Source organism: Sparus aurata, chromosome 5 (genome assembly GCF_900880675.1).
Source record: "Sparus aurata chromosome 5, fSpaAur1.1, whole genome shotgun sequence".
In the NCBI taxonomy this organism is placed as follows: Eukaryota; Metazoa; Chordata; class Actinopteri; order Spariformes; family Sparidae; genus Sparus; species Sparus aurata.
The window spans coordinates 30912910-30930030 of NC_044191.1; the positions used below are offsets into that span (position 1 = coordinate 30912910).

Here is a 17121-nt window from a genome sequence, read left to right on the forward strand (position 1 = left end):
AGCAGGAGCTCCAGCTTTTCCGAACTTGAAGAGCTGAGCTTGTTAGATTTCTCCGGTCCAAATTCACTGGGCGGGTTTGAAAGTAGAGATTCTTCAATTGATAATCATGGTCAAATTCATGGGAAATACATGATTGATACCGTGGTTCCTCCAACCCCAGTCAATAGTGTGGTAGGCAGTCGTCCACCTAGCAGTTGCGGGGTCAGATTCTTTCCAGAAGATGTTGAAAGGATCAATGGGCTGCAGCATAAAGACAGTGTGTCATCGTCATTGTCAGAGACCTGGGATGATCTTGGCTTTGACACACAAGGAGCATCAACCTCAAGTGATAATATTGTCTGGAATAGGATCAAGGGATCTGAGAGTCCACTGAATATTCTGGAAGATGTTAGCGGGAAAGAGTCAGTTGATGATATGACAGGAGAAGAAGGCAGAGAAGAAACTATACAGTCGGAGAAGGTCCACCAGAAAGGAAAAGTCCTTGAACCCCAGCTTAGTCTGATCACTGAGCAGGCTGAATCATACGACAACTGGAACCTAGATAGTGCACTTAAAGATGAATGGAACCCTGTTTCCTTGGCATGTCTGCAATTGACACCACCAGAGGAGGACGTAGCTGGAAAATGGAGGGCTGCCATCATTGGAGTGAAAGAAAAAGTATCCTCAATGTCGAGAAAGAAAGCAATCCTAAACACTTTGACACCGGACACATCGAAAGAAGAGGATGAAGGGGTACAAGGAAAAAAAGGAGACAGAAAGATGGAGATCCTAGACTTTTGGACGTACTCTGCACAGAAGGGATTTCTCAAATCAGACAGCGGAACCACCACATCTTACCCGGAATCACTGGATATGTGGAATATGACAATTAGAGATGACAGTCTATCACCTCTCACGACCCCTGACAACTTGTCTGAAACCTCAGGTTCTTTCTGTAGGACGAACTCCAATGTTGGGGCAGGCACATCTGTGGAAAGTCCACTCGGATACTCTGAAGGTGGAATGGTGATGTGGAACACCACCATACGGGAAGACAGCTCTTCCACGATAACAAGCCCTGAGGGAGCTGAAAATCAAAAGGACCTTAGTCACACGGGATCGTTGGATGGTGGTGATTCTCCTGGGACACATGCAAGCAAACAGGTGGAAGAAGAGAAGACTATAGAGGAGGAGAGCGGTATACACAAAGTGCTTAGTGAGACTGTCGACGAAGTGAGGTGGAGAGGTAACGAACACAATGTTAAAATAGTCATAGAGGCGGCTGAAAGTGAAACGATGGGTGAGGAAACAGGTGACGATGACAACCAGAACTTGGTATCTGATCATTCAGAAGATGGGACTTCCTCTTACCAAGGTACTGACATGTGGGACCTACCTGTGCCTGGCATGGTCACCTCCACTTCAGAATATGACAATGTCGGAGCTGGCACTTGGAGCCTGACATCCTCCCCTGATGCCTATGCTAGCCCCATAGTAGACATGGTACAGCTAGAGGGGCAGTCTAGCCCTTTTGTAGCTGTGACACAACCTATGTCTGATCCTCTGGGAAAGACTGAATACAGAACAGTAATTTCAGATGAAGAACAACCAGCCAACCAGGTGTTCCTTTTTGAGGGAACTAGTGAGTTGGGTCACATGATCACGAGTGGGCGAAGTTCAGTTGGGAGCAAGAACGACAACAAAAGTAGAGGAGGATCAGAGGAAACTGACTGGATAGAGCAACACAGTGATCATTCACCCTTTGTTCTGGTTGATACGTCGACTGTCATTCAGGACACTTCAGCCAGTCTTCATTCATGTCCAGGAGAAGATGCCAAGACTCAAATTCAGACTGACCAGTCATTATCCCCAGGCCTTGTTGATTGGGACCATTTTGTTTCCAAGAAACATGATAGCTCTGAATCAACGTCATCATCACATGATCTGCCGGTCACCACGGCGTACAATGATGGGCTTGCCACAAAAAGCCAAGGTGGTCTGAATAATGAGAGCATTGGAAAGGAGTTTAAAACAACAGAAACCATGTCTCTGAGCTCAAGCTCTGGGGGGGAGAGAGACGCCATGAAGTATAGCCCCGACGGCCTTCTCCCAGGTAGTCGAGATGAACTCCGGTCCAATTCTGACGGAGATTCATCGTCGGGCCTAGAAATGGACTACATCATCGTGTCTGGCACAGTGAAAGAAGCTGAGAGAGAGTGGCGCGATCGGCCTAAACATGGTAACAGACAATCAAAAGGAACAAGAAGATCCATGGAGACATTTAGCATGCTTTCCTACGCTGCCACAGTACTGCAATCCCAGGCCCAAGCTTCACAAGAGAACAACAGGGGACGCAGAACAAGTAGGCAAACCAAATGATCAGGAGTACTGACAGTCCACTTAGTACAGATACAGAGAAAGATCCAGCTGTTTTATCTACTCATTACCAAGCAAGTCTTGATCATGCCACTGAGCATTGCATGGTGCCAGAAATGATCACTTCCCAGCCAATCAACAATTAACTCTGAAGCTCCTCGTCTGTCAGATTCGAGACCAACAAGTTGCAGTCAAACACAGGCAGAAGACGGAAACGATGACGATAAATCAAGCATTGTGGCCAGAAGCATGTCTCCATCATTAAGATACCCATCGGACCATTCTTGAAAACCAGAGAGGAAGTTTATGTTCATTCACAGATCTCAATGGAAGATTCAGATGAGGGTGGGCAGTCACCCTCTGCACCTCCACCATGTCCGACGTCTTTGGGGGAATTTTAAAGTCTGGAGGGGGACAGGACACACCTAGAACCACTTCTGAACCGCAATCACCTGTCTGTACCAACAGTTCAGTCTCCCAATCCAGCTCTTTTATTGGGACCCCACTGAGTGAATCAGGTATTTCTACCGACAGAGGACTTGGGTTACCTTTTTCTGGAGATTTAATGGAAGAGGAGAATGACGAGGAAGAGCATAGGGAAACTGATACGGAGCACTCTGATATACCAAAATGGAGTGAGACGGAAGAAAGACAACAGTTAGGTTCTTCCGATCTGCTAAGTTTCACTGAGGAGCTGACTGGAGGGTTTTCAAGTCAACAAACACATTTAAAAACAGTGGAGCCAAAGAGGGACAGATTCCTACAGAGTACACTGGATTACTACGATGAACAGCCTGGAAGAACTGATGATCGTGATAAATGGTCAACTCAACAACAGATCGGAGACCATGCAGCTTCTCGAGATAGCTATTCACCCATTTTAAGGTAAGCAACACACCTTAAAGCAGTGTTTATCAAAGTTTGTGCATCTTGTTGTAGCCTAGAAAGAAATGTAGGCTCTCCAAGTAATTAATGTTTTGCACAGTTTGCTGCTAACATAACAAGTGCTGTGGACGCTTAAGAGGCGCTGCTAGTCACTAGCATTTGTGCTCCGATCGCTGTTGTCAACTTCAATTTCATCTGCTCAAAATGTATTCTTCGCTTCCCGAAGATTTCCATTTAGAGCCAAGTTGTAGTGTTTTTTAACCTTTCATTTTACCCTCATCTTACCATCACAGTTTGAGTTTAGTTTTTAACTAATCATGGATGATATATACGTGCAACGTGACTGAGCGTGACCACGTAGCAGGCTGAAACTAAATTAATAACATTTTCCAAAAACATTTCTGGGATTTACCACTACAGGGAGCTTGCACACTTAGTCGTACAGTTTGAGACTAGTGGCCTTAAAGCGTTTGTTTATTTCTTAAGGGTGGTGTTATCCTAATTCTGTCACGTTTACAGTCATTCAAAAGTCACGCAACAACATGCAATTAATTATCTTTTCAAAAATAAAGAGAGTATAAAAGAAAACATATTTTCTCCTTTACATCTAGCCATGCAGAGAATATCGGTTCACCTTCTCTGAGATTTCTGCCTCCACCGCAACAGAGTGGAAGTGAAGTGAAGTTGCATTGTGCTGATAGGCTACAAGTTAAGGATTTAGAAGTATCTGTCCGGCATTCTTGCTATTATTCACAATAGACTTTCCTTTCTCATGCTGCTAACAGCCAGTGAATAACAAATGCCTGTGCTCACATCTGCCTGTCCTGCACACACACCCACGCACATGCCAACCGCCCCTCCCCTCACTCTCCCATAGTTCTCCACTGGGTTTTTGACTCTCTAAAGCTTTCTCAATGGAGTCTGTACATCAGAGGAATATTAGCATCGCTGAACAGACGGGCGAAATCGAGCTACAAGGCCCTCCTGGAATTGAGTCTGATGATCTGTGTGTGTGTGTGTGTGTGTGTGTGTGTGTGTGTGTGTGTGTGTGTGTGTGTGTGTGTGTGTGTGTGTGCGTTGAATGGATGAGTGACAGGCTGTGACTGACATACAGGACGTGAGAATAAATATTAGTGATGTGACAGAAACAGATTATAAGTATTTGTGTGTGTGTGTGTGTGTGTGTGTGTGTGTGTTTGAGTTAGGGACAAACTGCACATGTGTATGTGTGGATGTGTTCTATGTGTTCGGCAGCGAGTGTTGATCTGCTGCTCTGTGTGTGTGCGTTTATAAATCTGTTTACGCCTCATTAAATATGCATTACCTGCCTCATTACAGCTGGAGCCCCACAACAGCTAATGGAAACAGCTCCCCTAGCGCTCTTACAAGGTGTGGGTGTGAGTGTAACGCGAGCAAGCCGGTGTGTGAGTGTGTGCATAGGTACTACCCAGTATATCAGACATTAAAGGTTTGCCCATGTAGCTTTAACTTTACATTAGAAGAGATCACGTCATATTTATAAATGTGTTATTTGTTTGTTATACTGTATGTGAAGCAGACTGTTTACGGCTATCTTTATTATGGCACACACGGTTGTCACGATACTGGACTTTTTTACCTGAATACAATACCTTGAAAAATATCGATATTCAATACTGTACTGGAAAAATTTACAAAAAAATTGGGGGGGCATAAGATTTCATAAGATAAATATAACAAGGCTTGTGCGCCGTGGGTGAAACAAAACAAAGTCTATGTTAATTTACTTCTGGAGGAGGTGGGACTAATTGGGCGCTACAGCGGTGCATGTGTCAACATGCTGTTGGAGAGGAGAGCAAGAAAAACAGCATTAGTACTGGAGAATTTGTATTGAAAACAATTTTAAATATTCAGTATTTAAATATAATGTATCAATGTTGCAATGCTTTTGCCAACACTATGGCACATATCAAAAGATATGGTTTCATATGGATGAATGGCATGTTTTTTGAGTTGTAAAGCAGAATCTTGTGTTGCTCCATTTTGGTGGCTTACAACTTTGTACCCTGGGGAGTTTTCATGTAAACAAACTGCTTACGCTCAGTATTACTCACCAAACCACATTGTGTGTGTCCTCGAGGCTTAACAAATGTGTTGAATGCACTTCCCTCCTCAGAAAACACTTGCGAAGCCAATTTGTTGTAATCGTGTAAAACTTGCATTGTTTGCATCCATGTTTTCTTTGGTTTTGGTCCTCATCTTCTCTGCTTTTGCTGTAGCAATTTCTTAAAGCATCCTCATCTTTTCATCAGTAGAATAATGGCAGGAATGTTAATTTCAAAACCTGTGAACTTCTCATGAGGACTCACAAGAAGAAATTAAACAGGCAGCAGCTTATGATAATAATGTTGCATGGTGCTACTTGTGGTCAGAAACTCCACCGGGTATCTTTTAATTTCTACCCAAAGTCACCAAACTATTGAACGAGCTAACAAACAGAATGTGTCGAATGAAACTCTTGCAGGCCATTAAGTTGTAATAAGAGTTTATTTGGCTGTTTGAGTGTGTTTTTATATATTCATTTTAGAAGTAATCTTAAAAGTAAAAAATATATATATATACATAGGCTGGACGCAGATAGAGGAGTTTCACTGCATACCATTTTTATTTACAATTCTTTCTGAATTTCCCCTCTCTTCACCAATCCCCCATCCCCTGTTCCCTTCAAAGAAGACACCAACAAGATGTGACATCACAATTTTCCGCCCAGCCACCCAACGAGAACGCTGCATACGAGTGGACAGGAAGTCAGAATTTAACTCAGGGTCAAACCCAGTACGGCTACAACTACCACCACATTGACCAAAGAACTGAAAACCAGAGTCCCCACCCGGCCTGTGTGGATACAAAATCCAACAGCCAGCAAAACACTGCAGACGTCTATGCTGAGTTTACAACTGATGCCACAGCCATGCAGTACGGCTCCGGGCAGGCTGGAAGCTATTATGAACCCGGAGTCAGTGCCGAGTACAGCTTGCACGATTCAGGTTCCAAGTTTCAATATCTAACGAAGGGCCTGTATGGAGATGACTCGGACTCCGTGCACACCTCTGAACTCCAGTGCTCTCAGTATCAAGCTGATGGTCAAAGTCAGTATGAGTCTGACCACGCTCATTACCAGTTTGATGGACAATCGTTCTACCAATCTGCCGTCCAGCCCGAAAGGGAAGATCATGCACGGTATGTGCAAGAGGAATATGTTCACTTTCTCCTGGAAAGGTGAGGTTTCAATTTTGCCCCTCAGTACTGTAAGTTCAGCAAGCTCAGCACTAACATCTTGGTGCTTTCTGGTATCGAAATAATACTCTCCATGCTCTACTGATAGACCCATCTCCTTTGCAGGAAAATTGAATTTCAGATACTGGTGCCCTGTCTTAAAAGCTGAAACATGATTATAAGGGATTTCTGTCTATTTCAAGCCTGTAAAAGAGAACGAGATCCACAGCGGATCTGTAGATGTTTTCCAAAGCTGAAGCGCTGCACTACTGTCTTGTACCCACAAAGGGGCAGTAGAGATCAATTTAACACTGTGATCAATCCTTTAGATATCTTACAGTAAATAAGCAGCCATTTTTTACAGTAAGTCTCAACCAAGATGTCATTTTCTCTCAATCAGGAGTCCAAATCGAAAGTCATGTTTTGGCATCAATACTTAGTACAAGACACATTGCATATGTCTGTGGGTGTGTGTATACACTGCAGTTTAATTGTTCCTCATCAGCAGTTGTACCATGGCACTCATTTTGCCCCACTTTGTAATTCTGATGACCCGCCCCCTCTTTGGGATACCCTCCCCTGCCTGTTACTATGTGTGTGTGTGTGTGCGCGTGTATGTGTGTTTGCGTACATACACAGCAGATCTTTCCATATTCAAGTGGTCATGTGACTTGATAGAGGAAAGAGTGTTTTCAGTCACTCACGCTGGGAGAAGAAAGAATGAGGGAAAGGTAGGTATCCAAAGACGGAGATGTGTATGAGTGTGTCTTTGCGCCTGTGTGCATGTGTGCCGGTTTGTCTGTACTGCTTCTCTCTATTGTTAGGATTTATGGTAATCAGAGTCTGTTAGAGGGGCTTTGGTTGGGGGGGGAGGTAGCAACACTGCTTAGTATTGTTTCCTCAGCCCACACGTGCAGCCTGGGAATGAAGCAGTGAGTTCCTGTTCTCTCCGTCTGCTTTGTCACTTCTGTAATCTTTTGGAGTCAAATGAACAGATTTTACACTCTTCCTCACACAGTGTCATGGGAAAAGTTAGATTCTCTTTCTTTGTAGATGATAGTCCTATTTGGCCCAATACTATGCGTAGCTGTGCCGATGGTGGCAGTGATGATAGCCATGATAATTTATGTCGTGGCTCATTATTGTCTTTCTGTGCCTCTGAGCAGACACTCCCAGAAGGGAGAAGGTGCAGCAGGGATGATGATGAAGATGGCCTCCAGTGAGGAAGCTGCTGAGGAGATGGATAACAGAGACGGTAAATGTCATTTTTTCTGCTTTTATTTAAACTATTTGGATATTTTTGTTGAACCTTATAGGTAAAAAATTAGAGGTACAGCCTTCAGGGTAAATTATAAGATGGTTAACCGTTTTAATTGTGTGGGTTTTTTTGGAGTATTAACGAACTGTAATGACTGTTTCATAAACTTTTAGGCATCTAAAATCAGAGAGATTTCGGAGGCTGACTTGGATTTTGTGATAAATGCTTAACAAGCAGTAATTTTGTACTAATTTCTAATCAAACTTTCTGCTTCTCTAAGTTATGTCTTCTGTTGACATCCTGCGCTTACATGACGACCTATAGGAATGTAATTTAATGTTGACTTGCCCTAGTTTTTCCAATTAGTCTTCTGAAGACTTCTGGATGTTACATGTTACAACTAAGACAAAAATATTAAATCACCTCTCTTTGACCAGATCAACCCTCCTCTGCAGATCTGTCAGGCGGGTCCAATCAAAGGAGAAAGCTGGCAGCTCCACCAATGAATGTGTCACTGGACCGCAGTGAGGGGTCTCTCCCCTCAGACGATACCCTGGACACAGAGGACGAGGCCTTGGACACCGGTGACGAGCTGGATGTCAACGTAGATGAGCTGGACACACCTGACGAGGCCGACTTACACGGTCAGACACACACCTGAGTACACAATACAAACATGTCTAAATTTGCACACAGCCCAGAGAGTCAGAAACACAAACACACTCATGTTGTCTGTATATTTTCCCAAAAATGTGCTGCGAAAATATACATTTGTTGAAATGTCATCCTGAAAAATTGTGACATATCCGCCGTCTTTGTGTCACAAACAGAAGACTCAGAGGAGTCTGATCAGGGAGCAGGAGCAGCATCGAGTGATGCCATCGCAGGACACAGAGCAGCAGAGGAGAGCAGGGACGGCAGGCTGTGGAGGAGCGTGGTGATTGGAGAGCAGGAGCATCGCATTGATATGAAGTGCATTGAGCCATACAAAAGAGTCATTTCACACGGAGGTATGCAAACATAAAATGCTATGAATGAATGCTGACTAGATACTCCTCTACGTTTCAAAGTTTTTGATCACACTGCTGATTACCTCCAATGTTATTCTTTCCATGCAGCCGCATCTTGATGTTCTCCCTTGTTTTGTAGAGTCATATATTTACTTGATGATTGTGTGCTTTGAACCTCATTTTTAGTAATACGAAGAAAATTCAGCTAAATGCATCTAGTCCCATTCTATTCAAAAGAAGGCAGACTTCTCTACGGCTGATATCTCTGAAACCTCTTCCCTTCTGTGCCATTAATCCATATAGATTATTTTGTTGCATGTGCATTTTTTATTTGGATGTTGAACTGTACCTTTAAAATTAAGAGGACACAGCTGACAGCTCTGCCTTCCACTTTCCCACATAAGCCCCCAATTCAGCTAATCATGACCAAGAGTAGCGCCTGCCATATTAACAATGGTGCAAACTTGAATTAGTAGCTCAGAATGACTAACTAGACTAGATGTTCTTGAGAAAACGGTTTCATACAGGAACAGCTCAGGTCTGTGCGTACGCGCTGTAGGTGAGACCCATTGTGAGTGTCATTTCTCTTTATGTTTTGTGTTTTCAGGCTATTACGCTGAACAGAATGCCATCATCGTGTTTGCCGCCTGCTTCCTACCAGACAGCAACTGTGAAAATTACAATTATGTAATGGAAAACCTTTTCCTGTAAGTGAAGCTACAGTACATGCTACTAATGATATGTGTGAATGTAAACAGGTCATGTGGAAAGCTGAACACTACGCCAAATTGTGAAACTGAAACATGTCATTCTGAAACTGATATAATGCCAGAATAATGTCAGCCACTGATGTCGGGCAATAACGTCTGGCTCACGTTCAGGGTTCCAGTCCAACCTAAAGCAGTCAGATGGGTTTTAAAGTCAAGCCAGTCAAGTTCCTCCACACCAGACAAGAATTACCCCCTTCTATATGTAACATGAAAAACAGCCTCAGACCAAAACCACACAATCAAAAGTGTCCTTACTCATTACTTTTATATCTTTAAGTTAACAAGAGCATTGCTTGTGTTTCTTTTGTTACAGTTCTTGTATGATAACACACTGTATATCAATCTTACAGTGTTTTCTATTGCTCGTGTGTGTGTGTGTTTGTGTGTAGGTATGTAATTAGCACCTTGGAACTAATGGTGGCAGAGGATTACATGATAGTTTACCTGAATGGTGCCACACCCCGCCGGAGGATGCCTGGCTTTACGTGGATGAAGAAGTGCTACCAAATGATAGACAGAAGGTGATATTCACATGAGGAAGCGCACAGCAACTGTGATGTCTAATCTTACATGATAAACACAAACACAGATTAAGATCGATGATCGACCACTGAGCAACACATGCCACCTTTTTTTTTTTATAAGCAACATAATCATTTACGTTAAAAAGTGTAGAAATCCCTCTAATAATCATGTTAGTGTTATTTTATTTTCTGTTGCACACTGAACAAAAGCCATAACAAAACAGAATTGTTAATAAAGAAATAAAAGGAAATACAGTTATGATAACTATGAAATCAAATGAAAGGGGTGTATTGCACATTTTCTTTACAACCTTTGATCCAGCTGTACACCTGACCAACTTCTTTTCTTGTGTGCGGTCCATTTTCCTTAGACCATAGATAATTAGTCATGGAGTATATTTCTTGTAAAATGTCCAGCCACCGTCCTGGGTATCTGGGAATCCTGTAGGAAGTAAGGGTCAGAATATGTGAGTGATTGGCATTCATCAGATCGCATCTCCAGCAATCTGTTTTTAATGTGGGGTGTAACAAAAAAAAATAAAGTTAAACTCTCCAATCTGAATTCCCCTAAAACACAATTTTGTTTGACCCCTTCTGTATCTGCTGAAGGGGTGTCAGAAACATTTGATTAAATTAAAAACACGTATATGTTTTAAAATCAGGCATTGTTCACCGCAAAGATTTTAACTTGATCATTTGTTTGTATCAGTAGGTTTTCACTGTGATGCAAGAAATAAATATAACTCAGGAAATTGTTTATTTAATCCGTATGTTTCTCTTGTTAACATTCATATACAGTTTCATAGGTGGGCCAGTAGGGGGCATACTTTCTTTTTTATCAACTGACTAAGATAAGCATAAACCTTTTTTCACACAGAAGTTGTGTGTGAAGAACAACAAGCTGTGTGTGTCATATCTACTCCTATTCTTAAGTGTACTTTATATCCGCAAGCAGTTATGGTCGATAATATTTATGTGAAAATAGATTAATAGGTCACAGTTATTAATTAAGCTCTTAATATTCTCCTCTCTTTCTCTTCTCCTCTTGTCCCACAGACTAAAGAAAAACCTGAAGATGTTCATCATTGTCCATCCCTCCTGGTTCATACGGACTTTGCTGGGAATCACCCGACCCTTCATAAGGTCTCAAGAGAGAGACTCAACATTACACACATCAATTTCAGAAATGACTTTTTTAATCATAATCATAATAATAATAATAATAATATCCATGCTGCCAGAAAATCTCACAACACTGGCACATTTTTCCCAGGATACAGTATTTCACTATCCCCTTTCTACGAGCATACTTACTGATCTATCTTGACACTTGACACCACCAAAAATCCACCAAACACCTTGAATCAACACATTACTGAGACGAACGTTTGTAATTTCTGTTTTCTACAGCTCCAAGTTCAGCAGCAAGATCAAGTATGTGAATAGTCTGCGGGAGCTCGGAGAAATCATCCCAATGGAATATGTCCACATTCCACCCAGCATCGTAAAGTGAGTCAGCCTGTATTTATATTTAATATAGAGCTCGCACTTTCATTTTTTGGTCACCACGCAAGGTGGAAACAATACTACCTGCACAGTGACATATTGTAAGCTTTCAAAATAATCAAATTAATACAGTATGTCGGGTGTCTTTGCCCTTTTTATTTATTTTAGGAAATGGCCTGCCATCGTTGTCAGCATAGAGCGACTTGTGTTACCGATAAAAAAATGCTTTCTCCCCCTCCTCCACTCTGTTGTTTGTATTTGTTTTATGCAAATGCGTCTTTGCCAGTGAAAGGAAAAACCTGTTTTTTAAGTCTGTAGATGAACAGAGTCTTCTATTTCCAGCAGCTGTTCATATCCATGTAAATGTTGTATACGCACAGGCATGAAGCATGACTGATGTTATATCTGGAACCGCAACTGTCTTTAGATATTTTTGTGTGTTTTATTCAAACGTGCTCGATGACAAATACTGTAGTTTGTGATGTAATCGTGTCATAGAATCAAATGTTTTTTTTTAAGCAGATTAGTCATGAAATGCACACTGTATGGCTTAGGAAGAATCACATTGCAAACTTTTATTCTAGTACCTCAATTAGACATGCTTATATTACATCTCTCACTGTGCCCTAAGGTATGACGAGGAGAGGGGTATACACAAATTTGCATGCATGAGGTAACTCACCTAATCTGCCTGTGTTGATCAGTTGGTTGTATAGACTCTTCCCAGAAAAATCCCTCAAAGCTGCTGTGAACTTCCTCATGCTGGGACTAACCTTTGTCTGACCTTTGGCTGTCTCCTTACCCAACACAAAATAAGCCTGATACCAATTATCTAACTTCAGTCTGTGACGTGGCCGTCCCTGTAAACTGGTTCATTTCATCTATCACATGTGACATTTTAGTGGAAGCTCAATAAACGCCCTGCGGTAGCTTGCATGAACAAGCAGATATAAATGCAGTCACTCCCAATACTCAGCTGGTCTGATCATTTGCTACTTTGGGATTTAAGTGTAATGCAAAGTATGGAAAACACCAGTTTTTTCAGTTGCAAGAACAGTTGCAAGGAGTTTCAGTGGACAGTGTGAAAGAATATGCGGTACAGTATTCAAACTACAGCTGGCTACCAAAGACTTCCAGAGAGATGTGCGGGAGCCCGTGATGACCTGTTAAACAACATTACAGTGTCTTGTAGTTGAGTGAATGGTGTCTCTGTCACATCCACTCTGCTTCTCTATCCCTTGTTTCTGCACTATACAGTATAACCTCAGTGAGAAGGTAGGATCACAGTGTTACATACTGTTTACATCAGGACACACTTACTCTAATGGCGTTGTCTCAAGATCACAAGGTCGTGAAGGAAAACAAAGTGCCCATTGGTGGGTGTTTGGGGTATGGTCTAATAGGAAGTCTATATTTTTGTTTAGGGAAAGTTAACTGAGTTAGTGAAGGGTTAGAATTAAGATAGACTCCATGGCAAAAAGAAAACAACTATGAGCACTTGTTCAAGATGGGACACAAACTCCAGACTCTGATGTCCCTGAGACTTTTTGCGTCGCTCTAGACCAAATCACAATGTGACAATGTTACAGTAACTTCCGGGTTATCACATATGCATCACATATTACCGTACATGCAATTTGATTGTGTTTTGTGTGATGTTATTTCATCTAAAATGTATGTTTAATGCAGTCATATCTCAGTTTGGAGACATAATTTACCCGCTACAGAAAGTGACAGTTTGAAATTACCCAAAACTAGCAGTAAGATGTCACTGCTGTGTCACAATTAAAGTCACGAGCAAAACTATATAATACAGGAAGTAAGCATAGGAGGCACCAGATAGGTTGGACCACAGTGTTGAACCACATATATTTAAATGTTACAAGTTAAAACAGAAATACACAAGTTTATATCTCCACAATGTTAATTAATCGGCTGTTTTCTACCCGGAAGTGACTGTAGTTGTTCAGTCTCTAATAACAATTCGATTCCTTGTTAGACATTTCTATCCAGATTTACGGTGTAAGAAGGAAAAAGGGTCTGTTTGCAGCGTAATTACGTACTCGCTCATGCTTCAGTGGAAATCGAGTGGAGAAGAGACTGTGGATATATTAAAGCTTTAACCCTATCCTTTATCCAAGGGGCCATGTTGAGATGCTTTGTGCCATGCCTCAAAACTTAACATTGGCATCGACCCAGTGCTTATAAACAAAAAGTAAGGTGTGAAGCTGAGTGTTTATGGCTAAAATATTGACTCTTCTGAATGGTTTATTGTCGGAATATGATTTCACCCTATGCATTGCAGTGCATCTATGCCCTTACTCCTTTGACCTTGAGCACACCCCACTTCAGAGATGCTTGTTTTCCTTTCCTCCCATTCACCATCGTTTGGCAATGTGGATACAGGCTACTAATCCCCAGCAGCTGCATGTGTACTGACAATATGGTCATCCCCACTTCACTTGTTTAACTTACTCACTAACTTTTGCTCTTTGCCTTCTGACCCAATGCTAAACCAGACTGGATACAGAATTGCAAGACACGGCAGCTAAGTAAGTAGTGGGTTATAGTTTCCTCTCTGTGAGTGGTCTTAACAGAGACAAAGGCAGAAATGAGAGCTGAGTATTGACAATGAACTGCATGCTGACACCGCAGAGATCAAGACACAGTTTACACATAACTGCTGTGCAAAAACAGTGGCAATGCTGTCCATGACTGTGGTACAAACTGAAACATCAAACAAATGCTGATTTTGCCTGGTTTCAGTTAAAGAAAAAAACATATTGTGTACTTGGAATGTCAGTAGGCACATTTCATGTCCTGACATCATCTGCAACTGTGTCTGCATCTGCACGTGTTCGCTCGATGATTGCCATTTACTGAAAAATCTGACAACAATTCCTTCTCTTTGTCCTCTCTCCCACTCAGAGCCGACAAGACGGGGGGCTCCGTCGTTTGACACTCACAAGATACCTGACTGCTGCCAATCTCCTCCCCTTACAGCATCTGGCTGTACTCTACCACAACATACCTGAATATAAGCCAGCCTGTAGCATGATGTGTATGGCACATAGTTGTTACGCCGACAACTGGAAATGGATTAGAGAGGAAGATGCTCAGGCAGTTGCTTGTTCATTGAGGAAAGAACCGACACGAGGGTGCCGAACATAATACTGTATTTACAGTGCGGAGACTGTCACTGTGCTGAAGGGAAGATGCTTTATCCTTTACTACCATATGTTATACAGCACTTGATTGTCTTCCCCATTCTGAATGGTATCATTTGATTTCTTTGACTTCATTTTTAAGTTGAACAATACTTTGTTTTTTTTATGTAATTCACATTGGAGGAATTACTCACTGTGTTACATTCATGTATTAATCCACCCTGTCAGTTGCCATCTGTACCTTTTGTAACCTATGGTAAGTATGGAGTCTCTGAAGCCATAAGCTTGTGACTCTTTGACCTTATAACCAAATACATGTCAACAGAAGTCGTATCACAGCCCACAAGGGATGTTGCTACACCCTAACTCTGACAATAGACTGCGTTATGAAAAGGACACATTATTTAATTTGGGGGAGTCAATGTTTACCTGAATTTGATCCACACCCGAAATAGTTATTGTACAGTAACCTGTAACCTCGTCACTTCGTAATGGCATGAAACAGAATGTCTCAGCTGGTTTTTGAAATGTTTACAATGTTGAAGGCTGCTCCTTTTACATTATGTCACTGTCTCATTCAAAAAAAAAATCTCATTCAATCTTTAAAAGGCTGTCTGTAGGCTGTTCTACTAACACTGTATATCACTGTGAAACATCATATCATAAAGAAGGTAGCAAAAATAGCAGTTATCTGTAGCTGCAGTAATGTGTCGCATGCTCTCAGTCGCTACCGTTTGAGATTGCTCCGAAATGGAACGATTACGCACCCAAAATTGGTAATTTTTGTGATGGTTATTAGGAGTGTGTGAGTGTGCGAGTGTGTGTGAGTGTGAGTGTAAGAGAGAGGTGAAGAGAGAGACTGTTTGGAAGCGATGAAGATAATATACATGTTGCCTGATGGTTTGAGAGGTACAGTATAAAGACTCCCCACTGTGCAGGTTGGGCTGTGTCTACTTTTAGTAGCTTTTTCTTATATATTTGTACACATTTCTTTGTTGCTTGCAAGGAATTCATTGGTTCTAAAATATGTCAAATGTTTTACCTCATTAAAGATGTGTTCCCCCCGCACCAAAATATATACCATACACAACAATGTATATGTTGCACACTGCATAATAATTAAAAGTTGACATCAGTTGACCGACTTCACTGATTTAAGTGGATTTATTTAACATTGAATCAAAGAGAATGAATTAATCCTTTTTTGAAACCCTTTATAGAGAAAAAAAACACCAGGCATTGTTCATGTTGGGATCCATGACTGTGGCCACACGCATCTTCAAACTCAGCCACACATTTGGATACTTCACGTCTTCCCGTTCTTCTTTAAGGAACTATGAGAGTAATTTTGGACACTCAAATTGACATTGTTGCTTAGAAGTTAATGCTCTGTATGTTTGGCTTTAGATTTGATGCTCTAAGGCGACATAACAGCAAAACTGCTCACATTGCATCATTTCATACATATAATTTAATATATCCAAACTCTATCTTTCGAACCCTCCCTGAAGGATATTGTAACAGCTTTAGCCAACACTTTATATGTAGCTGATGTTAACCCTAGCAAATAACTGCCCCCAATTCACAGAGCCGTTGAAATGTCACTGCGATCATGTTATTATCTTTACGTGGGTTGTGCAGCTGAACCAACCAGCCCACATCTGTAATAAACAGAGACACTATAGGTGAACAGAATTTCCAGGTCTTGTGGCCATCAGGGGGCAACTCCATTGGTTGCAAACATAAATCCAATTGAATTTAAGCTTATGAGAAAAATGACTGAATGAATTCTTTAACACTTAATTTATTTCCTCAGTAAACATTTTGCAAATGAGTATACGTGTCAGTCACTGGTTTCAAGTCTACAAATGACGATCATTTTGCGCATCATGGTTCCCTTCAGAGTTAAATATAAAGAGAGATAGCAGGGTATGCTAGAGGTGGTAATTATCCATCCATCCATCCATTGTCTGTAACCGCTTCATCCCTTTTATGGGATCGCGGGGGTTTTGCTGGAGCCAATCACAGCTGTCTCTGGGCGAGGGCAGGGTACTCCCTGGACAACTAAGCCAGCTTATCACAGGGCCCTCGCTGATGACAGAAGCCGCCATGCAAGGTGTCAACTGCACTTCAGGAGCAATTTGGGGTTCAGTATCTTGCTCAAGGGCACTTTGACATGCAGCTCAGCTCAGCCTGGAGCAGGAAATTTTAACCAGTGACCTTCTGATCATTAGCCGACCTGTTCTACCCGTTTAGCTACAGCCGCCCCGGTGGTAATTATACATCAACATATTTGACATTTCTTTGGTATTCTCCACAAATTGCCACAATAATTACCTTTTTTTTTTGTTTAGACACACATTTGATCTCTCTGTCTAACTTGCCCTCAGT

At 41.7% G+C, this 17121-nt stretch overlaps 1 protein-coding gene across 7 annotated transcripts; it reads left to right on the forward strand.

Moving 5' to 3' along the window:
- The first annotated feature begins 2771 nt into the window (after window positions 1-2771).
- LOC115581466 (protein prune homolog 2-like) lies at window positions 2772-15875 on the forward strand. Of its 7 annotated transcripts, none has more exons than XM_030416562.1 (12): window positions 2772-3240; window positions 5950-6498; window positions 7662-7750; window positions 8191-8397; window positions 8584-8763; window positions 9371-9470; window positions 9923-10054; window positions 11114-11200; window positions 11468-11566; window positions 12195-12236; window positions 14083-14115; window positions 14492-15875. In XM_030416562.1, the coding sequence occupies exons 1-12, from the start codon at window positions 2921-2923 to the stop codon at window positions 14520-14522; spliced, it is 1869 nt and encodes a 622-aa protein (XP_030272422.1). In that variant the 5' UTR covers window positions 2772-2920; the 3' UTR covers window positions 14523-15875. The 7 variants fall into 7 exon arrangements, with proteins under 7 accessions (XP_030272422.1, XP_030272424.1, XP_030272423.1 ...); XM_030416564.1 differs by having other exon boundaries at window positions 8209-8397; XM_030416563.1 differs by having other exon boundaries at window positions 5953-6498.
- Window positions 15876-17121: the final 1246 nt, after the last annotated feature.